Genomic DNA, 27,190 nt, shown 5'->3' on the forward strand with positions numbered 1-27,190 from the left:
GCCAGAAGGGAGCTGCCACCAAGGGGGAGACTGGCTTTCTCATCTTTGTGGTGAGAGAGGGTTCAAATCCAGACTCAGTCATGACTAAGGATAGTAATGGAATGTGATGTGTGGGGATTTTGAGATGGAGTTGAAGATGCTTGGGGAAGCTGCTACGTGGGGCCTGCCCTGAAAGTGTTTGTCAACCCTATGTAAGCACCTTGTGCAAGGGCTTATCCTGTCCCTTCTGTGTCCCTCTCGGCCTGTCCCTCTTGTAGATAGGAGAAACTCCTTCTTGGCTGCATTCCCAGGCTGTCATCTGTTCTTACACCTGTTTATGTCCTGCAGTGCCTTTTCCTGAAACACCCACCTGTCCCTTTCTGTGGTCCTTTGTGTAACTGAAGGGCTCTGTACACTGGGTCAGGCCCAGAGTCTGGAGAACAGGGGCCCTGTTGTTTGTCCTGAACCTGCTGGCATCAGGGAGGCCAGGTGGCAATGGCCATCAAACACTGTCCAAGTGGGAAGGGCCTTTAGTGATAAGGCCCGACACCCTGAAGGCCAGGTGACAACAGGGACAATGACACACCCAGAGATGACATTGTCTGGATACCTCCCATGTGCCAGGAACTCTGATCTCTCACTTCATCCTCATCCCCCCGACCTACTCCAATATGAAGACTATGACTCTCCCCATTTTATAGAGAAGGAAATGGACACCCACAGAGGGGAAGCCACATCCCAGGGTTAAACTACCCCTGAGGGGTCAAGCCAGAACTCAAAGCCTAGTTCATTTGCCTCCAGAGTCACCCTGTTCTGAGAATCCTCAAGACAGCACACCATCTAGGTCAACAAAACATGGCCCCCACCAAAGAGTTTGTCCCACCCTAGATGCTGTTGAGGCTGACACAGAAGGTAGGAGGGCACAGTTGGCTTTCTTATTCCTGGAGCCCAGGGAGGCAACCATGACCCTGGACATTATCCATATATAGACCCTGTATGGCCCAGACGTATCTTGGGCATGGCCCAGATTGGCTCAGAGGTGCCTAAACATGACCCAGATGTGGCTTGGATGTCTAGTTCCCGAGCCTGCTAGAAGCAAAATGACTCCTGAGGGAGGACAAAAATATACTCCAGACTTTGGGAGTCACAAACAAGCATTTATTTATTGCAGAAGAGAGAGTCTACAGAGCTGGTTTCCATACTCCGTCTGGGACCCAGCCTACCCTGGATGACTACCATCCAAGTCTTCATGGGGGAGAGGAGAGCAGTCCGGGGGTCTAAGAGGAGGCTGGAGTGATCACAAGGGAATCCTGGAGTTGGAGGAAAAAAGTCAATTCAGTGTTTATGCGGGTGGTCCTCCACAGAGTGGCCACTGGCACTGGGGATCATGACCTTGAACGTACACAGAATTCCCTGAAGGGTCAGAGGAGTAGAATCTGTGTGTGAACAGTGACACAGTGCAGGAATCTGGGGTACAGACAAAGTATTTGCATGCAGAAGCTGAGACTGTGTAGGACTGTTGTCCCCAAGGCAGGTGATTCCCAAAACTCCCTAAGAAGTCTCATAAAATGCAGATTTTGATCTGCATTCAGCTGTATTCACTGGGTCCCAGCCAACTAACTTTTTGATAACAACACTCTGCCTTTTTTTTCTTTTGAACCTAAGTGTGATGCAAGGAACTTAACCTATTAGATTTCCCCCAATATTTTATTACTATAATTTTTAAACAGAGAGCAGAGTGGAGAGAATTTCCCTGGGACCACTTGTCTACTAAGCACCTAGATTCCACCATTAACTCTTTCTAAACTGTACTTGATTTATCTCATATCTGTCCATTTATTCTTTCCTTCAGCTAGCTTTTAAAACATATATTACAAAGCTATAAAAAGGAAATCAATGGGCTACTCGCTCAAATAAATGAATAGAGCAAACAGGAAACTTGGAAACCGATCCAAAGAATGATATGCTACCTTTCCAACCCAAAGTGCAAATGATGGATTATGCAATGCAAGCTGACTGGAAAAAAAAAAAAAAAAAGGAAAGTAGCCAAATGCCCCTTCATCATAAGAGATATGGGAATGAAACCAAGCTCTAGCCATCCAGTTGTATGGAAACTTGCTCACCCAACATGAATCAAGTATAATATGTATTTTAGATAAACTCCTTATATTATAACTGGGCCATTGTAATGTAGTGCATTCAAGTATGACTGATGTATTCGCACATCTGCTGGGTTTTATGGAGGCGGAAGCTGGGCTCAGCACAGAGGACCTGCCCGAGGTCATGCCTAGAGAGAGGCAGAGCTGGGATTGTACTGGTCCTCCAGTTCCTGAGTCTTGACTTCCAGCCTCTCTCTGTGCTGCCCACAGCCCTGTTCTCACTCTCCTCCATCACAGCCAGCTGAAGGGTAGACACAGATTTTGCGGGTGGGCCACTGATAGTAAGTCATACATCAACTTGCCTTTGAAACTAGTTAACAAAGCCTCCTACCCTTGACCTTGTGGCAGGGGGAGGCATTTTCCAGACTTCCTTTCCTCTCTGAATTTCTCCAGAACAAAAAAGCTCAGGAAGTCAGTGATACCAATTCACAGGTTTGGGCAAATCAGGACTAAAACAAGTTAAAGTTTTGGCCCAAAGCACCTTCTAGCTTTGGGTTGGACACCTTGGCCATGGCAGCGTAGGTATCTGTCCTTGTGGGTTTTCTTAATTCTAAATAATTCTGCTTTCAATGTCTCCCCCACCTACAGCAGACTAGAAACTCCCAGAAGGTAGTGGTTTTGTTCAGTGTTGTGGTCGGTGCCTGGTACATAGTAGCTGCTTAGGAAATGCCTGCCGGCTGGCTGACAAACCAGACCCACTTTGCTGTCATCGGCTCCTGCAGAAGCTGGGGCCCAAAGCAGGTGTTATAAGGGCTGGTGCGGAGTGCAAATCCCAACTTTGCCACCTACCGTGTGTGTGTCTTTAGAAATGGATTTGCCATTTTTGAGTCTCAGTTTCCCTATCTGTAAAATGGGGATTACAGCAGGATCCGCCCCATCGATGGGTGTGAAGACTAAACAAGATGCTGCTCAGTGGCATGAAACCATGATGGGCTATTGGATATTATTAATGCTAATATTTGGGGGCTGGGAGTGATGCTGCTATGGCCCCCCTCCCTACCAGCCCAGGACTCCCCCAGCCACTGTGCCCTCCCTGGGGGCAAGACATTTAATCCCACTCACCTTGGTAAGAAAGGTTGAAGCTTCCTCGAATCCCCAGGCCTTCACTATCGATATCGGGATCCCAGATCTTAATTTGCCTGAAATAATAAATGTGGTCAGAGGCCGCTGGGCTTGGGATAGGATTGAGCAGCCACGGGGAGGGGACTCGGGGCCCGGCACACTGTCCCTCCTACCTCTGCTCAGCTGCCCTCTGGCCCTAGCACCCAGCCAGCCTCATCTCCCTGCCCTGTGCTTCCAGCGCCAGCTGCTGGCGGCTTCCAAGGGCTCATTTCACATGCTTTGTCACACTTCTGTTAAAGAACCATCAGGGGCTCCTGTCATTCAACAGAGGTGTCGATACATTGAGGTTTCCTACTCTAATAAAATAAAGGAATGAAAAAATGTAGTTGGCAGAAGTTAATAATTCTCTCCACCCCCACAACCCGGGGCTTAGTTAGAGGAATTTGACCATTTCTCTTGGCTTCCTCCACCAATAACACAAACAACAACGCAAACACCAGCAACGGTTAAGAGATGTTGAGACCCACCTGGGCCAGGCTCCTACTTCAGCCCCTTTTAAACATCTTCTCCATTATGTGCTGGAGGGAGGTGCTTTTATTTTCCCATTTTACAGATTGAGAAACTGAGTTAGGATGATAAGGTAACTTATTCAAGGCCAGGTAGCCAGCAAGAAGGGGAATCAGCACTTGAACCCAGGGCTCCCTGAGGCATCTCGAGTGTGCTCTAGCTGTTTACACCCCTGTCTCTCTCCAGCCATCAGCCCTTTGAGGCGGGGGCATTGCCTCCTGGTACTCATAAAGGAACTGGACTGGGAAGTTGGGGATGAAAGAGGTCATTTTGAGTTGGGCAACCAAGAAGGCTTCCTGGAGGAGGCAGAATTTGAAGCAGGCTCTGAGGATGGATGGAAAGTGAGATGCAGGCAGGAGGAATGAAGCACCTACCCTCAAAACCCTGAGGGTTGGGGGATGGATAGCAAAGGGACGCACCGTTCTCGTTTGGCAGTAGGACAGAGACGAGGATCTCAGTGGTGCTGTTTCTCAGAAGTTCAGGCTGTGAAAGAGAGGGGCATTTTTACCCTGGCTGAGGATCTCAAGTCCCCCAAGCCCCGCCCCATGGCCAGGGCAGCCAGGGGAGATGCTGGAATCCAGGCTCCTGCCAGTCAGAGGGTTCCTGGGACCAGCCAGGATGGGGGCAGAACCAATCCAGCTGGGCCCTGCGTCCTAGTGTGTGGGTGTGTTGGTAGGGAGTTGGGAGCATGAGAGGGATACACCCCCTACCCTCAGGGGCCCCACTGCTGTGTTCTAGCTGAATTTGCCGGGAGGGAATTTTACCCTGTTTGACTTCTCCAGTGAAGTCAAGGTTCTGATTCTCATGTGGGGGCCTCTCCACTTAAAAGTTAGCCAAAAAATAAAATAAAATAAAAATAAAAATTAAAAAAAAAACATGTGGATCAAAAAACAAAACAAAGACAGAAGACAGGATGCAGCCAGTCTGAGATCTCTGATCTGCTCTGAGTCAGCTGGGGCAATGGAGGAGCAGAGGGAAGGGGTTGTCCAGGGTTACTGAGATGAGTCTGTGTGAGCAAAATGAGATCGCAAGAAGGCATTTGTTTTCTAATTAGGGATCACAATGTTACAGCGGAAAAGTGATTGTGTATCTGTGTATCTGTGAGCCTCTGTTCTCAGCTGTGTCCGGCATATAGTAGGTGCTCAGCAAACACCAGAGCAAGGAGGTTGGACTTTGTGGCTGTTAATGTGGAGGCTGGCCAGCCCACCAGGGGTGACCTTGTTCCAAGCAATTCTTGGTCAGTGTCTCTTTTTTTTAAATGAACCGTCCTGGGTTGTCCCCCATGCCCCAGGGACAATCTATTAATACTCACGTTGAACAGTCCAATGCCTGAGTTCATCAGGTGGATCCGATCAGAGCTGCAACAGAAGATGACCTTGAGAATGGCCTCTCATTCATTCATTCATTCAACAAATATTTATGGAGCACCTACTATGTAGAGCTTTATTTGTGCCAATGGGGTCCAGTTGGCAACCCCTGAACTCCCTTTTGGGTAGCAGGAGGGCTGTGGGATGTGGGGAGAAGGGGGCAGAGGAACAAAAGGCAGCTGGAACACTGTGCTTCTAGGCTGGGCTCATGGGGTCAGCATTGGGGCTTGACACTCATTGCCAGTGTCTTATGGTCATCCAGGATGGGCAGAGGGGATGGTGGTGGGCATGCTGTTCCCATGGCCAGGGTCAGCCTGTCTTATGGCTGCTGCAAAGCCACTCTTCTTTCCTTGCCTGTCTTTGATATTTGGTCCCCCAAACGGGACAGACCAGGCTAGGCCACCTTTCTGCACATTCCAGAATACCTTTACTCCATGCTCATACCCCAGAGGTTCAAAACACTGCGTGTTTAAAGCAACCCAGTGGTCACAGGCTGGGAGAATAATTTACACATTTACCTGATTTCATTAAAGTTGAGCATAAGTCGGTTCCCTTTGGTATAAAACTGGGCTTCTGAGCTGGCTTCCTGCAGGGAGAGAAGCCCGTTCCTTTCAGGGGTTGTGTCAAGCGGAAGGGGACAAAGGCTTTTCCTGCTGATGTTGCCAACGTGATAGGATATTATCAGCATGGGGAACTTCCACGAGGGGATAATCTCTCTGAGGATGACCACAGTACATAGGAAAATAAAGTTGCCAGAAGGGAAGAGAGTAAAGGCGAGCACCTGGATGCAACTGATTTGAAGCCAGACCGTCTGCACTTCTCAGGTATATGAGCTCATACAATTCCTTCTGCGCATGTGAGTTAAGTGACTGCCCAAAGAGCTTAACTAATAAAGTCACAGACCAGAGCTGGGTGACGAGAGTGGTGGAAATGGTTAGCAAAGCGAGAGGGGTGAACAGGAATAGCGCACAGGAGGTTCTGCCAGGTTGCTGCTCATGCTACAGACAGTTGAACTCACAATGCCCAGTGTGAAGAAGGGGCGGTGGGCTTCATTGGTGGCGAAGACTTCCAGCACGATCAGCTGAGCCACCTTGGCACTGCCTTCCTCCAGAAGGAGCTCTGGGGTCTCCTGAGTTAGGATCTTCACCAACTGTGTGGGCCCCAGCTGATCCGCAGCCTGGAAGGACATCAGATCTGCATGAGGCCTCCCAAGGGTCTGACCATGGCCCACAGGCCCATGTAGCCCCTGTGGCCTGGCCCCGTTCCCCTTCCTGGCCTCCCTCCTTCCTCTCCTGGTCCAGCCACCGTCCTTCTCTCCGATCCTGGAGTGGATTGTTGCTGGCCCCATCTCACGGCCTTTGGTTTTGCATCTCCCTCCGTCTAGAATACCCTTCTCTTCAGGGAAGCTCTCTCTCATTTCCCGAGTTATATTAGGTGCTCCAGTAATGCCCTCATAACCCCTAGAGTCTATCCTTGGTCACCGCACTTGTAACAGAAATATCATTTGTGTACACGATCCAGGTCACACTGTCCTGCTAGACTGAAATCTTGGTGAGGACAGCTGGAAGGACGTGGAACAGTCCCACATGTACTTTACTCCCCAGAGGTCAGTGGACAGACCACAGCAAGCACCCATCAGCCTGTAGACGGCAAGTGGACCAACCTGCTCACTGATCACCTGGATGGTGGACTTCAACCGGCGGGCCAGCTCAGGAAGCTGAGGATGAGGGGAAGGCAGAGCAGGTCAGCTGGAGGGGAGGGGGAGACACACCTCCAGCAGCCCCACTGCCTGGATCCCCAGGACCCAGGGTGGTGTCACCATGAATGTCACTGGTGGAAACCAGCCCCTGTGTCAACAGTTGCGGGGTATGGGGTCCTTACTGGCCTGGACTTCTATTGTGGGTTGTTGGTGGTAGTGGGTCTTGGGCAGCTCCCTGCTCCCTAAGGACATGGAGACGTCACCCAATTCTTACTATAGTCATGAATGTAGTTGCTGGTGACCATTCCCCTTTTCTCATCATACCAACTTTGGGCCAACCCCTTCTCCTCTGGGCCTCAGTTTCCCCACTGGTCACTGTGGAGGAGGCGGCATACTCCAGCTGACTGGTGGTGGTTGTCTGCTGTGCTGGGTTGGTAAGGATTCCGAGACCATGTTGGCATCCAGGCATAATAAGAAGGATCCTGATCGATTAGTGATGTCTGCCATGGGTCCCACAGTGGAGAGTGGGGGCATGACTGCTATCCTTGGACTACTCACTATCTAAGATGCCCTTTGGCTCAATGAGATCATTATTTAGTAGAAGAAGCAGGTGTATCAGGTTCCAGAGGGCAGAACTAGGCCTGGTGCTGGGTGTTACAAGAGAACTTGCCGCTTTAGAGCTCTATGTCAGAGGCAGAGTCTGTTAGATGAGGGAGTGAGTTCTCTATTACTGGAGGGATTTAAGCTGAGCCTGACAGGGGATTACTGCTCAGAGGCTTAGGGCCATCCTTGATCCCCCTTGATTCAGGACATTCCCATGATGCAGCAGAGGGAGTCCTCTCATGCCGAGACTGACCACATAGTCCAACAGGACTACGAGTTCCTCTGGAGGGAGCAAGGTAGCTACGGCAGCGTTCACCACATCCTGCCTCACGGTGAGGCTGAAGGGGGTGCTGTCCAGGTAGGGCACCGTTAGGGAAACTGCAGACTTGTTGAACTGCTTGGTCACATCTCCATTGGAGTCCAACAACTTGGCCTAAGAAGACACAAAGCAGACAGTTGGCTAGGAACTTGAACTCCAAAAGCTTACCCAGGAATGACCTAAAAGAAAATGACACCATTCAGCCTGTTTCCCTTTGTGCCTTTGCTGACAGGAAGCTTAGCTTGGAATTCAGTGCCCTTCCTGAGGTGGTAAGTGATCTCACGTGGCCGGCAACATCGACTCCACCAGCATCCCTCAGTTAATCTCTGATATTTTAAAACCTAGAGGTCTTCCTTGGCACTTAGGTTTTGACTTCTCAGATACCTCATGAACCCCTTGGATGAAGGAAAAATTCAAAACTGCAACAAAATTGGTGAAAATGTTTGATTGCTGTGGTTTCCCAAAGGATCTGTAGAAACTGTCCTGGGCCTCTCACTGTCCAGGTTCGCCTGGTCCCTCAGGGACCCCAGACCCAGTGTGAGTGTACAACCCCACATTTCACAGAGCACTGGCAGTTCCCGGCTTCTCCTGCCTGCTAGGCCCTGTGCAGCCTCACTTCATCTTCCTCTTGGTGACCAGTACTGTCTCCATTTTACAGATGAGGAAACTGAGGCTCAGGGAAGGGACAGAACTTGCCCAAAGTCACACAGCCAGGGAGTTGTGAAGCTAGGAGAGACACTCAGGTCTGCGTGATCTCCAGGGCTGCGTCTTGATCCTGGGATCTTGTTTCAAGGTCATCAGATATTTGGGGTTTGGCAGGGGCTCGCTTGAGAGGAAGGCCAAGAGCCCCCGTGCATACGCTGGGCTCTGACTGGGGAAACCAGAGGTGGAGCCCAGATCACTGGGGCCGATGCTCTGAGTGTCGCCCTTGGATTCCATCTCCTGGTTTCCTCCATCAGGACGGATTACATGGGACAGGTTTGGCTCCCTGAGTTCCTAAATCAGCCTGTGTGTCCTAACTGTGAGTGGTGTTTTCTCCCCTGAAACAGACCCGTGTTATCTGGTCCTTGGCAGTTAGAGAAGGGCAGTGATGTTTCCACTTTACTTTTGAGGTCCTGTGACACTCACCCCCAGCTCGAGCTGGATGACATTACCCTTGATGGCAGGAGACAGAAAGTCGAACTGCAGGCGGTCAGAGCCGAGGGAAACAGGCGCTGCTCGGAGACAAGAGGAAAGTTCTGTGAGGGAGGAGGGCAGTTTTGGGTGGGGCGCTTGGGGGCTGCTTTTGGCTGGAGCTGCATTATTGCCTAGGGGTTGGTAGGGAGGAGAAGGAATGACGATGTTGACAATGAGAACAATGATGGGAATGACATTTACAACGCATCCATCAAGTGCCACGTTCTGTGCTAAACCTTTATACTTACACTTTATACTCAGTCTTCGCAATAACTTTAGGAGGTGGGTCCTATTATTACCCCCATTTTACAGGCTTAGAAAAGCAAAATGACTTGCTCAAGGTCCTATTGTGAACGGATTTGAACCCAGTCGGTCTGATGCCAAGGTCCTGGTTTGGAACAGGACTGAACCATTGTTTATAACTCTCTGTCTCCTCCAGGGGGTAGGATTTGCACTGCTCACCAGGCCCAAGTCCCTGGTGCACGCCCATCTGTGCACTGGATAGTTTGTGTTCGCCTGAGGAGTCCCTGCCTGGCCGCTAGGTGGCAGTGGTGTCTCACCTGCCCCGGCTGGTGGGCGGAGCATGGGGAGGGCTGCCGGGTCGGGGGTCGGGGGTCGGGGGTCGGGGGGCAGGGGGCAGGGAGGGCAGCTCGGGTTGAGGATCAGGGACAGTCAGCAGTCAGGGAGTGGATCCTTAGACCACCTGTTCACCTGGGGAGATCTGCCCTGCCCCTGAGGAGCAGAGGAGCCAGACAGACTTCTGTTCCATCCCCAGTAGCCTTGGCTACTCAATCCTACCTTTGAAACTCAATTTTCTCATCTTAAAATGGGGGTAGATACAATAGTAATTGCCTCATAGGTTGAACAGGACTGGCTCCTATTTAAGTTGGCTCACATCTAAATTACACCAGACTTGGAACTTGCAGAAGTGGGGTCAAGCCTTCTCCTATCACTCATTTCTTCTGTGAACCTGAACAAATGACTTGATCTCTCTGAGCCTCAGTTTTCTTATCTGTGAAGTGGGGTGATGACGGCTACTTCCTGCAGTTATCTGGAACCCAGCCCAGTAGGAGCTCTTTGGGTGCTCACTGCATACTAATTCCTTTCTCTTCTTCCCCTCCGCCCTGGTCACTCTCTGAGTGAGCTTCTTCAGATCCCGAAACAGTGGATGGTAGCATTTTCTTCTTCCTGCTAATTCCCATTCTGAGACCTCTGAGCATCGTATAATTGTGAGGTCGTGCAGAAGCCTGAGTCCTCCCATCCCTGCTACTCTCAGGGAGGGAGAAACGGTCTCCTTCCTGAGCACATGTCTTGCCTCTTCCCTTGTTTTTTCTTCTCTAATAGCACGCAGTAACTGCTGTCTCATCACACATTTTGTTTGTTCATTCATTCAGCTCCCGTTCGCAAGCACTTTTCTGGGTGGGCAGAGCGCCTGGTATGTGCCAGGAGCCTTCCTGTAAACTTTTAATCCTCACTAACAATCTTGTGATGTAGGGATATAGAAACCCCATTTTACAGAGGAGGAAACTAAGGATAAGGAGGTGGAGTGGCCTTCCCAAAGTGACAGAAAATCAAGGCAGAGCTGGGATTTGAGCTGGGATTTGAACTGGGAAATCTGACTCACAGAGACACTTGCACGTAGTAGGTACTTGTGAAATCACAGGTGTGGTGAATTCCCGTCTGCTCATCTTTGGGAGGGATTCACAGATGCTCATTGCACTTGCTGCTGGGCCAAGTTGCTGCTCAGGCTTGACTTTCGAGCCCTCTCCTGGGCAGAGCCAGGGTGTGGAGGCTGGCTCAGCAGTAAGGAAAAGAGGTGGGAGGGAGCCGAGCACCTACCTCTCACCAGCTGCAGGAGGTCCGCTTGCATGTCCTCAAAGGCTGCCTTGATCACGGGGCACAGCTGCAACAGCACAAATGCAGAAGCTCCATGATCGAGGGGCCAGAAAACGGCCCCACAGCAACCCATGCCTGGTCCACCCAGGCTGAGCCTATGTACCCGCGGCCAGCCGGGCTTCTGTCTGTGGGATTGAGGAATTGGTGTTGTGTCTTTCCACCAGCCATCCCTGCCTTTCAGAGTCCCCTTGGCCCCCGGTGTTGCCTGGGTTCTTATGCACTGGTTTGTCCCTTACCCTATGCCCAGGGTGCACCCTTCTGGCCAGCTGCCCTCCCCATCGGACTCCTTGTCCTGTTCACGAAAGCCCATGTTTTCCATAAGAGGAAAATGGAGAGTGTATTTCTTCATTCACCTACTTGGCCAGCTAGTCATTACTGAGCTCCTTCTGCACGTCAGACTCTAGAACGGGGGGGCCTCTAGAACAGACTCTAGACCCAACCAGACTCCTGAACAACCTCTGTGCCTCTTGTGGGTTTCTAGCTCCAACACCTCCCTTTGTCTACTGAGCTCTTCTTCCACTAAAACTGCTAGCAGTTCTCAGCTGGGGGCTGACTCTTTTGCCTCGGAGATATCTGGAAGTTTCTGGAGTCACAACTGGAGGGGGAGGTGTTATGCATCTGGTGGTTAGAGTCCAGGGATGCCGGTAGACATCCCACAGTGTGCAGCACAGCTCCCACAGCAAGGAATTCTATGACCCGAATATTGATAATGTGAAAGGTAAGAAACCTTGGCCTCATGGAATCCTGGCCTCACCTGTTTTGCTTAAGGGGGAGATTAAACCTTTGACTCGCTTGTGGGACTCAAGTCTTGTTCTCCGGCTCCTGGGTGGTGCAGTTGGTTAAGCATCCAACTCTTGTCATGATCTCAGGGTTGTGAGATCGAGCCCCATGTTGTGCTAAGCACTCAGGGTGGGTTCTGACTGGGATTCTATCTCCCTCCCCCTCACGCCTCCTGCTCATATTCTCTCTCTCTCTCTCTCAAATTGATGAACAAATCTTAAAAAACAAACAAACCCAGAGTCTTGTTCTCTGCTCTAGGCAGCCCATTTTCCAGGGCAGTGCACTGTGAGAGTTTTTGATGCACAGTTAACTTTTTCTATGAAAAACCCATTCCCTGCTTCTAGCTGCTTTGCCAACACAGAAACCAGGGAGGATAGAGGACTTGGGCTCAGAGACCCCCAGCATTCACTGCCAAGGGCCAGCGTGTCCCTCATGGGAACATGCCGCTGGCAACCTTGACACCATCTCTCACGGTTACCTTTCCTTCACTTCCACCAGGGGCTCTCAACCCTGAGTACACATTAGAACCCTCCAGGAAACCAGTTAGAACTCTCTGGGATACTACGGCCCTGCCTAGCCCCATTACATAGGAAATTCCATCAGGATTTTTTAAAAGCTTTCCCAGGTGGTTCTGATGTGCAGCTAGGGTTGGGACACAGATATTTCCACTGAAAAGGGCTTTGGCATTTTCTAGGTGGGTTCCTGGCAGATTTACACATAGTATGCCTTTTCCCTTCATTTCATGTAAAATATTCATGTGACCATTGTGTCAAATCCACTAACTCATGGTGGGAAACCACGGTGATTAATGGAATGCCAGTTTTCTCATATCATTCATTATACTCATATACTTTCACTCTTAAAAACAGATATTATCCAAACAGCATTTTTATGCTCTATTTTCTAGTGGAAAATACATTTTTTAGCTAGTAAAGTATGATGCCAATTAAAATATGATTTTGCTGGAAGCTTGGAAAAAATTTCCAGCTGTGCCTACTTAAAGAAACTCCCACCTTTAGGAGCACCTGGGTGGCGCAGCTTGTTAAGTGATTGACTCTTGGTTTCGACTCAAGTTGTGATCTCGGGGTTGGGAGATCAAGTCCTTCATCAGGCTCTGTGTCCAGTGTGGAATCGGCTTGAATTTCTCTCTCTCTCCCTGTCCCTCTGCCCCTACTGACTGTGCTCTCACTTTCTCCCTGTCTCTCACTAAAATAAATAAAGAGAAAAAAAATCCCACCTTTAAATAGAAAAAGATTTCTGTAAAAATATTTCACGTTAGAAAAGACAAATCTTACAGAATTCTTCACTTTCAGGTTCGTTTTAGCAGTCTCTCTGGAATTGTTCAGTAAAGTATTAAATATGTTGCAGCTATTACAATAATTATGAATATTATACAGTGGCATAGAACACAGGTATAACTTAAGGAATAAAAATATGAATGCCTGGGGCGCCTGGGAGGCTCAATGGGTTAGGCTTCTGCCTTCAGCTCAGGTCATGGTCCTGGGGTCCTGGGATCGAGCCCCACATTGGGCTTGACAGGGAGCCTGCTTCCCCCTCTGCCTGCCTCTCTGCCTACTTGTGATCTATCTCTTTCAAATAAATAAATAAATAAATAATTCTTAAAAAAAAAAAAAAGAATGCTTGTTTGTAGAGATGGACAGCATATACCTACAAAGTTAAGGTGGAAGGGTTATGGGTACTTTCCCCCCAAAGTCATTTGAGTTATTATATCATCTTTTCAATTAAAAAACATTTTATTATAAAAAAATTAGTTATCTGACAAGGTGTTTCAAACCCCAGGAGGCCCACTGTGGTGAACCTATCTTGGCATTTACAGTGGAAATCAATGTCAAAGTTACAGTTTTAGTTCACCTGTGACATATAAGGGACATAGAAAATGAACTTGCATTTATTGACTCAGAAAAATAAATCCAACAGGCCTGGGGGGTGATAGACGCTTGAAGACCACAGGCTGATGAGCCAGCTCATACCACTTTGTGAGGGCCAAGTGTTAAATTTTCAGGAATTTCTGAGCTATGCGCTAAACCTAGACATTATTAAAAATTTAATTATACAGGGGCGCCTGGGTGCCTCAGTGGGTTAAAGCCTCTGCCTTCGGCTCTGGTCATGATCCCAGGGTCCTGGGATTGAGCCCCGCATCGGGCTCTCTGCTAGCAGAGAGCCTGCTTCCTCCTCTCTCTCTGCCTGCCTCTCTGCCTGCTTGTGATCTCTGTCAAATAAATAAATAAAAAATCTTTTAAAAAATTAAATTATACAAATTTACAACTAAATAAGTTATACCAAAAACAAAGCTAATGAGAACTCAAAACTCATTATTTCCTAATTATTTTGTTGTATTTTACTATTCTCTATTGCTCTTGAGGTTATTTACGTCATTTGCATTTATGTGGTGATAATACCATACAATGGTGTGCTTCTGTGTGTTTCTTATCAACTCTGCTCAGTGACATCCCACAGGTAGCTTGAAATTGTCCTTGGAGCACGTGTTTACACCAAAAAAATCAGCAAGTGCTACAAATTAGGGTTCCTTCCACTCACCCTCCCCAGAGTCAGTTGTTAATAATTTATTAGCACATCATTGTTCAAGGTCTCTTGGGTGACTTTTGGCAGTTCTATTACCTTTACCTCAATGATCCACTGAAAGAATGGTCAGACCCACAAGTTTCCCACTCGAGGAGACACAGGTCCCTGAGCACCAGCTTGCAGTTCCACCCCAGCCCCACAGGGGGAGCAGTCTTTGCAGGCCAGAGAGGCTCTGAGTCCACTCACCTGAGTTTTTACCAGTTCCGGCAGGGCTGGCACCAGGAGGCCCGTGACAGTGTCAGCTAAGGGGTTGACCAGGAAGGAGAGCCTTCCGGAGAGAAGAAGAGGAGAGAGATTAGGACATGTCAGAGAGGATGCTGTCTTGTTTTGTTTCAATTAACATATAATGTATTATTTGCCCCAGGGGTACAGGTCTGTGAATCATCAGTCTTACACAATTCACAGCACTCACCATAGCCCATACCCTCCCCAAAGTCCATAACCCAGCCACGCTATCCCTTACCCCCCGAGCAACCCTCAGTTTGTTTCCTGGGATTAAGAGTCTCTTATGTTTGTTTCCCTCTCTGGTCCCATCTTGTTTCATTTTTTCCCTCCCTACCCCCCCACAACCCCCCACCCTGCATCTCAAATTCCTCATATCAGAGAGCTTGAGATGATACTATTTTACAGAAGGGAAGACAGAAAGCCCAGGGGAGGAAGGCACTTGCTCAAGGTCACACAGCCTGTTCCAGACCCCCAGTCAGGTATAGATGGCTGAGATCTCAGCCAGGCTGAGAATTGTCAGGGAGTAGGAGCTGGGGGCTGTCTTTAGAAATGTGTGCTGGAGACTGGGATGATGGCATTGGCATGTCTCCCCATTCTCCTGATAAGGAGAAGTGGAGGGAAGGACCATGCCCAGTGTGCTGAGTGCTTATGGCTGTAGCCTGATCTCATTGTCTCACTGGGGCCTCGAAGCTGAATCATAGGGATGCACTGGTCAGTAGCACATGGATAGTAAATGAAGGTGATGGATTTGCTTGACTCCAAAGCATATCTTTACCCATGACTCCACTCAGGCCCGTCCAAGGTGGGTTGAGGGACTCCTTTCCACCTTGAAATGTTTGCCCCACCTCCAGGCAGAATGCCTGAAATCCCACCAACCTTGTTTCTGCACTTGATGTCATGAACTTTCTTTGTCATCAGAGTCCCTGAAAGGAGTCTCAGCTCAGGAGTCAGGAGAGATCAGTCCCTTTCTTTCCCTGGGCCTCAGTGTTCTCCCTCATCCCCTGGCTTCCCTCCCAGGTGTGGTGGGAGCCCAGGAGGAGGCGGCCACACTCACTTCTGCAGCAGGCTGACCCGCAGGCTCCCCGGGCTGTTGGAGCAGTCATTGATGACCAGGTGGGCATCGCCCCTCTCACTGGTGTTCACGTGGATGACGGCTTGTGCCTCCGTTTCCATGTGTATCTCCACGATGGTCTTGACCAGGGGTCTGAGAGTGGAGGTGCCCACACTGTCTTAGTCCCAGGGCGGAGCAAGCCTGCTGTCTAGCTCAGTCTTCTGGTTCTCTCACCTCCCAGCTCAAGATCCTCTGATGGTTTCTCCTCATCTCCCCCAGGTTTCACCCCACCAGCTTCAGGTTTGGGATTCCTGTCTTGGTTTAAATTCTCTGCCCATGTCAACAGTTCCCAAACTTAACACCCAACTTTTTACCCAAATGTCTTACAGGTGCCTCAAATTTAATATGTACAAAATGGAACTCTGGAGGCATCTGGGGGGGTGCTCCATCAGTTAAGTTTCTGACTCTTGATTTTGGCTCAGGTCATGGTCTTAGAATTGGTTTCAAGTTTGGGCATGGAGCCTGCTTAAGATGCTCTTTCTCCCTCTGCTTCACCACCTCTCTCTTGCACCAACTGCAGGCTGGTGTCCTCCAGGGGCCCTCCCTGGGTCCTAGAGGACCCTCTCTCTCTCTCTAAAACACACACACACACACACACACACACACACACGCCCCTCTCTATTCTCTTTGCCATTCTTTGGACAAAGCAAGCATGTCAGGGCAAAGGACTCTTGCCTCAGGACATTTGCACTTGCTCTTCCTTGTGCCTGGGACTTTTTTTTCCCAGATACCTGTTATGGAGGAAAGGGGCAATGCATGAATGAACCTGTTGGGCATGCCATATCTGACTGAGGGGACACTCACGTGTTGAGTCCAGCCACCATGTCCAGGGGGATCTTGACTGCCAGCCCCTGACCCTCATCTGAGGGTTCTACCTGCAGTTGCAGGATGTTGGCTGAGGTGACTTTCAGCCTGGATGGGACATGGGACAGATGAGATTCATGCCTCATGCTCAGCGGAATGTCATCTGAAAACTGGCCCCCTAACTCTGTCCTGTCTTCCCCGGTGCCCAGCCAGGGGTGTCCAGCCAGCAGCTGGACCTAAGCCCCATCCACTGACTCTTACCCAGCATGTTCTGGCCCCCAACCCTCCCCTCCACCACTGCTAAAGATGCTTCCATGGATCCCTGCCACTTAAGAGATGAATCCCAGAGCTTTGGGCTTACTCGGAAGGCCCTCTGTGACCAGCCCTACTGACCTCTCTGTTCTATACCATGGGATGAGAGCGTCAGCCATTCTGAGTGACTGTCACACACTCTGTGCCTTTGCCAGGCTGGTCCCACTCCCTGGGATGCCATTTACTTCTTGTCTCCTGGTGAGCATGGAGTCACTGGCTCACCTGCCACTTCCACCGAGAAGTGTCACTTTTGCCCTTCACTGTCCTACCCCAGGCCACCTTCCTCTGGGGTCACCCCACTAGGGTGCCTGTGTCTCTCTCCTATGGTTCTTGTTAACTCGACTGGCCAAGGGATTACGCCAAGTGTGTCCTGGGCGGGGGGTGGGGGGAAGGATCTAGCGCTCAGCGTGGTCCTGTTCCACTTACCAGATGATGTGCTTGAGGATAGAGTTCACCACATTGCCCAGAACAGGGATGCCCCCGGCTGGCTTCTCCCGTATGGCACTGAGCAGGGGGAGCTGCTGGAGGATGGCGATGGCATCGTGGTCGTTCAGCTCCTGTGTCAGCCCTGGAGGCAGATCCCAGAGGTCAGGGTCCAGCAGGAGGGGCATGACAGATGGCTTGGCAGTGGCTTTAGGCCGGGAGGGGGCATCACCCAGGGCTGCCTGGACCCGGACATAAGGCCAGGGAACGGATGGCTCCATCCCTACCCTCTACTGTGAGATGTGGCTTTGAGGATGATGGTCTAGATAGGTCATTTGCACCTAAGGACTAAGGTGGGGGCGTAGGTGGGGACATTCACCCCTCTGAGCATTGCCAGTCTCTGCGGGAGCGTTGGCCCAGATAGGAGCCCAGGGGTCTGCCTGCCTCCCACCAGCCAGCAGCAAACTCTCTGGAGCCAGAAGTCAGGGAACCCCCAAAGCTTTGTTGGGGGCTCTTTGGCTGCCAAAACATACTTGCTAACAACTCTCTGGCACCCCATCCCATGGGCCTGCTGTCCACAGAGCCTCAGGTGCTGAGCTGAGAGAGGAGAGGCCGGGAGTCCCGGGTTCTGGTCCCTGCTGGACTTTGCCCCTGGCAGCCAGAGCCCATTTGGCTTGTGTGAAGAGCAGATGACTCCGGAAGTGGCTCCGGAAGCAGCCCTCAGCCCACAACAGATGGGAATTGGTGTATAAATACCCCAGCTCCCTCAACCCTCTGGCAGGGTGACAGCTGCCGGGGGTGTGTGTGTGTGTGTGTGTGTGTCTCCCGCTGTGCCCCAGAGTCCCTGTGTGTTGCTCCTTTTGTCTGCTCCGTGATAATGGAGGTGGGACTTGTAAATATTCCTCCTTTGTCAGTGGACAAAATGTTAAGCCCTGTCAGCAGAGGCTCTGGAGGGACAAAGAAGGATGGAGCCCAGTGGAGTCATGGAATTGAAGGGAGGATCTTAGAATCATGGACTCTTGAGATCACAGACACTCCCAGCCTTTACAACTCATCCACTTGAGTCTCACCCTAGAGCCAGGATCCCAGTTGTGCCTTGCACACTCCCAATGATGGGGAACTCCCTCCCTCCTTTGGAGGGCTGTTCCACCCGCCCTCTTGCCTTATGGTGGTAAGGCCTGGATGACCAAGACTTGTTTTATTTGGGGGGGGGGGTTGGGCGAGAGGGAGAAGGAGGCACCCCAAGACTTACTTTCTCTGATGATTTCTCGGCCGAGGCTAAGAACTGCAGGGGGGTTGAGGGTGGCCCCAGCCAATGTAGCGGTCAGCAAACCACAGAGGAGGGTGACAGTGAATGGGCCAGCCATCTTTGTGGGGATCGGTGAGCAGCAGGTGACAGGGGATGGAACCTGGGGTGAGCACAGGTGAAAGAACCTGTTAGCTGGGCAGAGAGGTCAAGGGCAGGCCCACCATACCTGGTGACTTGGGGTACAAAGTCCAGAAGATGTTGTTAAGTAAAGTGGTTAAGAATGTCAGCTCTGGAGCCCGACCATTGAGTCTGCTGCTAGGTGCTAGTTGTATGGCCTTGGGCCATCAGCTCAGCCTCTCTAGGCCTCAGTTTTCTCATCTGGCAAATAGACATAATGAAGCAGTGCCCTGCTTCATAGAGTCAGGAACTTAAAACCCTCCATAGTCCAACCTCAGCCAATTTCACCTCCTGCTTATTTCTCTCTTGCTCTATAAAGTTCTGATCATTCCAAACTGTTTGAACATACCCCATTCTGTCCTGTTTTCTGCACCTTTGTCCTAACTCTTCCTGCTTCCTGTGGCGCTTTTCCCCTTCCTTATCTGTCTGCTGGACTCTTATTCATCCTTTAGAACTATGCCCACACTTCTGTTCTGCCAAGGTTTCCCTCTCCTGCAACCAGAGACCCCAGACTGCACTTGGAGAAATGTTGCCTTTGGGGCTGCCGTCTGCCCAGGAGAGGATGTTTGGAGGCAGGGGGAAATGGGTATTCAGGTAGGATGCCAAAGGACAGAAAAGCTGTTTGCCTGATCCTAAGGGGCCTGAGAAGGGAATAGGTGGCTTCTTGGAGCTCAGGAGAGGAAGCCAGAGGGAGGGAGAGGCCTGCGTACCTTCCTGGGAGAGGACCTTGGGGGATTCTGGCCCCTTGGCTGTACTCTGTCCCCGCCACAGGGCAGAGCATCAACTCCTGTAAGCAGATCCTGAACTCTCCAGCTTACATCCTGGCTCAGCCCCTGAGCTCCAGGGAAAATTCTGCCTCCTATAGACTGTTCAGCTGAGAGGGAGGGAAGATCCTGAGATCTGAGCCCTCGCTTGGCTCACCTTGTGGGTTTCTTGTTGCCAAAGACAAACATGGCATCTGGATGACATGTATCTCTCAGCAGGAGTGACACAAGCTCTCCGAGACACTTGCTATCGTGATTCAACCTTTGTCTTCCTGACTGGACTGTGAGCTCCAGGGGGGAATGTGGGGTCTAGCTGCTCCCCATTGTGTCCCAGGCACCTGCCATTGTGCCTGGCATGCGGTGGGTTGTTTAATAAATACACAGTTGCTGAATGAATGGATGGCCTCTGGGAGCCCTGGGAGAATGGGGAATCTGAGCCTGCACTGAGCAGGTCTGGGCCATGAGGGCTGAGGGTGGAAGAGAAGTATCACGGGCCTCAGGGCCAGACAGATCCTAGCTGGAGGCCTACCTCTACCACTTGCTGTGTGATCTGGGCAAATGACTTACCCTCTCTGAGCCTCAGTTTTCTCATTTGTAACTGTAAAATAAGGGATAATTATAGTAGCTAAATCACAGGGCTGTTGGGAGGATTAAATGAGCCAGGAGAGCTCAATGAGTGTTAGCTGTTATTATGAACATGACAATTAGTATCACTAATACTGGGGTCAGAAGAAACCCCCTTGCAGTCAAAGCCAGAAGGCAGAGCTAATGCCCTGCATCCTGCTCTTCTGCCCAGGAAGCCCCTCACCCCCACTCCATCATCTTTTTCTTTCAAGCACCTTGACCCTATTTGCCCTTCATTATCTTTTTATACCACTCTGTCCTCTTATCAGAGGTGCTCAGGGAGCCAACAATGTGGTAGCATCCCTCCTGTGGAAAAGTGTCTCCTCCCCAGACCCAAGCACCATACATATAATCACCACATCATATCTAACCTCCTGGCCTTTGCTTATGCTGTCGCCTTTACAAGGGGATGCCTTTCTCTCTTCCTTTGTCCAACCAGCTTCTGCTTGGCTTCTCAACTGACATGCCACCTCTTCCAGGAAGCCTTCCCTGACTGCACTTTGCCACAGTGTCCCTGATCTTCCCTTGAGCACAGCAGGTACCACACTGGCCCATACTGGGAATAACTTGAGGCCAGGTTAGTCTGATACTCCTCCTTGTTCCTAGCATTACCCTAGCATGGGCTGGGCAAAGAGGAATTGGTTTGTGCCCGGTGAGTTTATGTCACTGGGCTCAGGTCAGGGAAAGACTCAGCCAGTCCAATTCCTTCATCGCTATTCTTTTGTCTTCTGGGCGAGGGGGCTGAATGCCTCTTTCCTTCTGGCCCTGACCTCGAAGGGTCCTAGTGGACTTAAGGACCTTACCTCAGGGCCAAGCCTCAGTCCTGCTCTTGACCTGACTGCAACAGTTGTCTCCAGCTTAGAACCTTCCTGGTGCCCTAGGGTTTCAGGCCCTTTCCTACCACTTTTACCTGGACACGCCGGAGTCCTCAGTCTGTTCCTCTCCTCACCTGGACAGTGGGTCTGGACGTCTAGCCTTATATCCTGTGCTCCCCACTCTGGGAAGTTACCCTTTGCCTTTGGGCTGAGACCTTAGCTGGGCTGAGGTCTCCAAGGTAAATATTTGTGGCTTCTGGTGAACCACATCCCTGCCTGGAGGCAGCTTCCTGGGGTTTGGAGAAAGGAGGGTCTGGGCCCGCTGGAGGGGTGGGCGGGGCGCGGGGCACATGGTGGAGGATCCAGACCAGGCACAGTGTGGCCTGTGGAAGGGGCTCCCTGCCTTCTGGACAGCTGCTCCCAGGGGGGCGCTGATGGGGATGGTCGCGGCGACAATGTATTAAGCACCTACAACGTGGCAGTTGCCGCCCCAGGCTTCATGTTGGCCATGTCAGTGGAGCCTCATCCCCGCCAGGGTCAGGGTGATTATCCCAACTTTACCATGGAGGAACCCGCCCCACAGGATCAGCAAATGGCAGAACCAGGATTCAAACCAGAACTCAGACTTCAAAGCCTCTCTGGGGCTGTCTACAGCCTGACAGATGCTCAAGGTCCTGGGGATGGTCTGGGTCCAAGTCCTAGCTCCACCATTTCCATGCTGTGTGACTTGGGGTCCATTCCCTACTTTTCCAAGCCTCAGCTTTTCATCCGTGAAATGGGAATAGTAGAAGCACCAGTGGGTTAAGAGGAACACGATAGGCGTGCTTAGAGCATGGGTCCCGGCACAGAAGACATGCTCAATAAATGGGAGTGGTTTTACTCTTGTTATTACTGCTGGTAATAGCCTGGGCCTTTGTAGAGAGGTAATAACCATAGTTGAGCCCAGGTAGTTGACCTGGGGGAAGGAAGTAATAGCTTTGCCCATCACTTATTCCTGAATGCATCCAAGGATACACATCTCCATTAATTAATTCCCTCCAGACAATAGTTTTGAATCCCATTTGGGCCCCTTTGCTGTGTGACCCTGGGCAAAGTACTTCACCTCTCTGGGCCTCAGTGTCCTCATCTGTAAAATGGGAATAATCATAGCTGCTCCCGCACAGGCTGCTGAGAACATGAACTGGGGTGCGTGCTCACACAGCACTTAGCAAGTGCTTTTAGTCGCTTATTCTGCAATAATCAGTACCCACCTAGCTTTGCCTCTGCCTTCAGGAATCTCAGTGAGTATTCTTGGAATGAATGCATAATGAGGCGTGACTGTGAACCAAGGGAACAAATGAACAGCCCCCCAAAACCCCAATCATCTCCCGCCTGGTGCAAGCCTTGCCTGGTTTAACCCGTGCAAGTCACTCAGAGGCGGATGTCACCAGCCCCAGGTCCCCAAGGGCATGTGAGGTGACTGACTTGCTCCAGCTCCTGCAGCCAGGGCTGCCGGAGTGGAACTTGGGCCCAATCTGTCTAGTCCGGACTGCAAGCTCTTTACCACCTACTGTCCTTTTCCACAGTGACTCCAGGTCAGTGTCGGGAGGGTGGGGGGCAAACACGGCCTTTAGACCTGGTCTGGGGAGTCATTCTTGCTGCTTTGCTCCAGTCTAGAAGCTGGGTTTGTGGTTCTAGTGCGTGGCCTAGCCCTGGCCAATCTTCCCTTCCTGGACTTGTCAAGAGGAAAAAGGCAAGAGTATTTGCCATCCTGCCATGTGTGCAAAACCCCTAAAGATGAGATGCTCCGGGAGGCAGGGAGGCTGCCTGGTGGGGATCTGGCCAGTCCCTTGGGCACGTCTCCAGAGAGGCACCTCTCCAGAAAAGCGAATGCGCCCTCCTGGGCTCCCCGGGTGGTTATGCCTGCTGCCCATGGACAATGTCCCTCTGTGGGAGACCTGAGCCCGGTGCCAGGCCTGGGCCTGCATCAGCTCCTGCTTCCTGCCTCTTGGCCCTGATAGACTTGCTGGCGTCAACATGCACAACTGCTCTCTGTTGGTCCAGCACGCCTCGGAACCCAGGGCCAGCAGAGCCCTGTCCTCGGTGTCCTCAGACTGCTGAGGAAATTTTTGTCCCACCCTCAAGTCCTTCCAGCACCCAGGGCCTTGCGTGGGCTGTGTCCCATTTCTGGAATGCCCTGTTCCCTCCCCTGAAGCATCCATCTTGCTATGTCTTGGCAGCAGGAAGCCTCTGGAGTCTTCGGTTCGGTCCTTGCTTTTGGGCTCATCAACTGCGAGGTGGTGGGAAACCACTGTCTCTCTGTGAGCCTCTGTTTCCTCAGGTATAAAACAGGACTATTTTGTGGGTCACATGAGATAATGTGAAATACTCGGGACATTGGAGAATTCAGTAAATGGTAAATGCTACCATTATTATTGGAATATTAACACCATTGATCTTGAAGGCCTAATTCAGAAGGTAGGGTCTGGGTAAAGCTGGCTGACTCTGTCCTGATATCTTTGTGGCCTCCTGGGGCCCCCCAAAGCACCAACTATTTATTCTCTTGGGGGTCTGGCTCCTCTTCTGCCTTGAGATGTCCACTCTATCTACCCACCCATCCATGTATATGTCAATCCATCCATGCTTTCATTCATTCATTCCAGTCTCCTCTCTCGTCTCCCTCTTTCCACCCTGAGTCCTGCCTACCAAAATCCACTTTCCACCCAACAGTACAAGTTAACTTTAGAAACGAGACTCAGACTTTGTCACAGCTCTGCTTTTTAAAACCCTCCAAAGGCTTCTGTGGCTCTTGAATGAAAACGCAAGCTTTACAAGGTCCCGCATCATTGGCAATTGCCCTTCTCTCAGCCCTCATCACTCATCACTTTGCTCCTCTCCCCTCTCACTCCTACCTCAGGGCCTTTGCACATGCCGAGCCTTCTCCCAGGAGACTGCTCTTCTCCCAGCCCAGCTCCTTCTCATTCACCGAGTCTAGCTTCAGTGTCCCTTCCTTGAAAGGGACACTGGCCACCCCCTGGCTAAAATTGAACTCTTCTTGCTCTTCTCTGTCACTGCCATGGATGGGTGTCCTCGTTAGCACTGAAATCTGAAAACTTAAGTGTTGTCTGAGGTACCACGGTTCCACAGATCATGCTATATACCAAGAAGAGGAGCGAGACCACAGTGCAAGCAGGTAGCCGAGAACCGGTTGCACCACCTTTGGGACTGCTATATGGAGACTTCTGACCCAGATTGAGGTGACAAAGGATCATGGGCAAAGAAGGAAGTTCTGTGAAGATTTTTTTTTAAGTAGGCTCCACACCCAGTGCAGAGCCCCATGCGGGGCTTGAACTCATGACCCTCAGGTCAAAACCTGAGCTGAGATCAAGAGTGAGGTCGGACACCCAAGTGACTGAGCTACACAGGTGCCCCCAGGAAGATCTTTCTTAAGAGATCTACAGCTTCCTCTCACTCTCCTGCTGATGGGAGCAGGGGTGTCTGCCCCTACTGTGGGCCTGGCGGGAGGGCCTTTTCTAGGGACTATCTAGGGGCTTCAGGGGTACGTCCGCTGGAGTTGGGGCATACAATGGACTCGATTCTATCTTTTGTCGGAGCGGAAAATACTGATGAGCTGAAGTCATAGCAGGCAGAGTGGCTTCTGAGGAAAATCATAGCTCCGGACAGGGTTAAAGCTTGTGTGTATGTTTTTCCAAGGACCCTGCTGGGCAGCGATCTGGTCTGGGGCTGGTTTAAGTCCTTTGCAACACCGTGTCCTGGACAGGTGAGGAAAGGGTTCCAGAGAGCCAGGGGCTGGGGGTGGTCAGCCATCAGAAGACCTCTGCCCTCGTCTGGGGTTGCAGCTTGAGAGGCCTGGCAGGAAGGTTTGAAGCTCCCCCAGGAAGGTGCCCACAAAACCGCTAAACATTTTTTGGCTCCCCAGAGCTATCGAGCAATATTATCAGCCAAGGGAAATCTGTCCCCCTTTTCCCCTCCTTTCTGCCTGTGCTCCATCCCTGGATGCAGCCAAAGAGAGAGGGAAAAGGGGTGTGTGTGTGTGTGTGTGTGTGAGAGAGAGAGAGAGAAAGAGAGAGAGAGAGAACGAGCGGGGACCTCTCCTCCCCTGTCTGTACTAAGCCAGTCCATGGAAGCCTTAGGGGTGGGGAGAGAGTGTGAAATCAAAAAGAGTTAAATCAAAGCCGGATACACAGACACATCAAAGTGTCAAAGTAGGAGAGACCACATCCATTCTATAGGTCACCAAACTGAGGCCCAGAGAGGAGAAAATAGGGATGTTATCACACCCGTTTTCCAGATGCACTGGGTTCTTGGAGAAGGGAAGTGATGTGCCCCAGGTCCCACAGTCATAAAACGTGGAGTCAGGATTTGGACCCAGTTCTGATGGTGGAGCCTATGACCTGCCCCTTTGTCCCAACACACCCCATCACCTGCAGCTGGGATAGGGGCACCCTTTTCTGAGGGGTCCATGGTCCTGTGGGTCTCTGAGGACATGGCCGGGTTGGACAGGTGAAAATCCAGAGGACTTCTACACTATTACTTTCTTGGAAGATAAGAAGGAAGCCTCCTTGAAGAATTTACTTAGGAGGGCTCAGGTCCTCGATTTAAAACGGCTATTTGGGGGCACCTGGGTGGCTCAGTGGGTTAAAGCCTCTGCCTTTGGCTCAAGTCATGGTCTCAGAGTCCTGGGATTGAGCCCCACATCCGGCTCTCTGCTCAGCAGGGAGCCTGCTTCTCTTCCTCTCTCTCTGCCTGTCTCTCTGCCTACTTGTGATCTCTGTCTGTCAAATAAATAAATAAGTAAATAAAAAAAAAACCAAACAAATGGTTATTTGTTCGCCTCAAGATGCCACCAGCATGTCAGAAAGATTTCACCTCTTATGCCAATTCTTTTGCTTGGGAATGGCCGTTGGCGTCCTCAAGGGTCTGGACTCAGCAGAAGAGTGTGACAGTTGAGTGACAGCGACAGACATAAACGGTACGGATGCTCGTACAGCTGCTGCCTCCCACCTGCCTTCTTGTCGAAGATTTTGCATTCCCTTGCAAAATGTCAAAGAGCTAACAGAGTGGGGAGAAGCCACCTAGACAACGCAGAGTTTGCTAATGCTTTCCAACAAATCAGTTCTTCTCTCTATGCCACCGTCTCCCCTCCTGTTAGTTAAGGATTTTGAGCTTCTTGATGCTGTGGACCAGGCTGGCTCTGATGACCTTTGCTTATAGTGGAGGGGTTCAGTAAATAAGCAGTGAGGAATGGCCTGTCCCCGAGGGCACGTTTATTCTCAGGAAGGCTCAGGCCTACTGACCCAGGGCCCGTGTAGGCTCTGTCTAAGGGAACTGTCCAGCGGCGCGGGCAAAATGAACCATGAGGCTGCCCAGGACAGCATTCTGTGCAACAGCCCTGAGGTGGAACCAAGTTTCAATGTCTAGCGACAGGGGACTCTTCAAATAAATCGTGGGCCAGCAGGCAGTTGTCACAAAACAATATAGAGAAATGAATCAGAGTCTCTTAGCAAATGAAAAAAAGAAAAGTTTCTTCTATGTTTAAGAAAAAAAAATTTAGGGGTGCCTGGGTGGCTCAGTCGTTAAACATCTTAGATCCCTGGGATCAAGCCCCGCATCAGGCTCCCTTCTTGGCGAGAAGCTTACTTCTTCCTTTCCACTCCCCCTGCTTGTGTTCCCTCTCTCGCTGTGTCTCTCTCTGTCAAATAAATAAATAAATAAGATCTTTAAAAAAATAAAAATTTTTTTCCGTCTAGAAAAATACTGGAAGGAAACTCACCAGAAGCGGAATGATGCTTAGTTCTTGGAAGTGTCACCCTAGGTGACTTTTACCATCTTCTTTGTGTTTTCAGAATTTAAAAAGATTTTACACCTAATGGATTTTTTGATCAGCAAACAGTCCATGAAATGGATTGAAAATGAGTAAATAAAGGTTGGGTGGAGAACAAGGTTGTGGAAGGAGCTGGACTCCTTTCCCAGGGCCACCCATAGCCTCAGCCGTGCAGGCTTCCAGGGAAGCGGCTGCAGACTGGCCGGCAAATGGGCAGAGAGGGCACCTTTGCAACAAAAGCCCAGTCATGCCATCCCGGAACCGCCACGGCAGCCTCCCGAGCATAATCCCTCTTTGTGGGGCAGGAATAGGTTAGAGTTAGTGCAAACAAGCCCTGGCTAAGCCAGACAGCTAGCTCTTCTGGGGAGATAAAGACCAAATATGTCCTGCCCTTGTAGGGCTCACAGTCAAGGGGTGTGTGTGTGTGTGTGTGTGTGTGTCCGTCCCCTAGAGGGACAGAGAGGTCAGTGCAGGCAGAGGGCCAGGCTCTCTCCCCACTCTGGCAGCATGGGATAGGGTCGAGGTCAGCTAGATGGTGGTAAGTGCTCTAAGAAGGGGAAGCCTACGGAGATAGTGCTCTAAGTGAAGTGGGCCCAGGCCTGCCGTGGCAAGGGCTGTGATGGAGGCTGGCCCAGGGTTTGTCATCAGGGC

At 50.8% G+C, this 27,190-nt stretch overlaps 1 protein-coding gene across 1 annotated transcript; it reads right to left on the reverse strand.

The window, feature by feature from the left end:
* Positions 1–1,115: 1,115 nt before the first annotated feature.
* On the reverse strand, positions 1,116–20,880 carry BPIFB1 (BPI fold containing family B member 1). The gene is made up of 16 exons (XM_044262330.1): positions 20,811–20,880; positions 18,339–18,495; positions 17,090–17,231; positions 16,352–16,459; positions 15,491–15,640; positions 14,398–14,479; positions 10,771–10,834; positions 8,884–8,969; positions 7,690–7,869; positions 6,798–6,851; positions 6,153–6,311; positions 5,653–5,720; positions 5,080–5,125; positions 4,187–4,250; positions 3,201–3,277; positions 1,116–1,289 (listed from the first exon to the last, which is right to left on the reverse strand). The coding sequence occupies exons 2-16, from the start codon at positions 18,451–18,453 to the stop codon at positions 1,257–1,259; spliced, it is 1,428 nt and encodes a 475-aa protein (XP_044118265.1). The 5' UTR covers positions 18,454–18,495; positions 20,811–20,880; the 3' UTR covers positions 1,116–1,256.
* Between the last annotated feature and the right edge of the window lie 6,310 nt (positions 20,881–27,190).

Source organism: Neovison vison, chromosome 8 (assembly GCF_020171115.1).
Source record: "Neovison vison isolate M4711 chromosome 8, ASM_NN_V1, whole genome shotgun sequence".
NCBI lineage: Eukaryota > Metazoa > Chordata > Mammalia > Carnivora > Mustelidae > Neogale > Neogale vison.

Bases quoted from the DNA above. Each gene is read 5' to 3' on its own strand.
- BPIFB1 (XM_044262330.1), bottom strand. From the start codon at position 18,453: ATGGCTGGCCCATTCACTGTCACCCTCCTCTGTGGTTTGCTGACCGCT. The intron at 17,232-18,338 runs GTAAGTCTTGGG...ATCTGCCTCCAG, and splicing joins CCGAGAAATCATCAGAGAAA to GGCTGACACAGGAGCTGAAC. The intron at 4,251-5,079 runs GTGAGTATTAAT...TCTCTTTCACAG, and splicing joins CAGGCATTGGACTGTTCAAC to CCTGAACTTCTGAGAAACAG.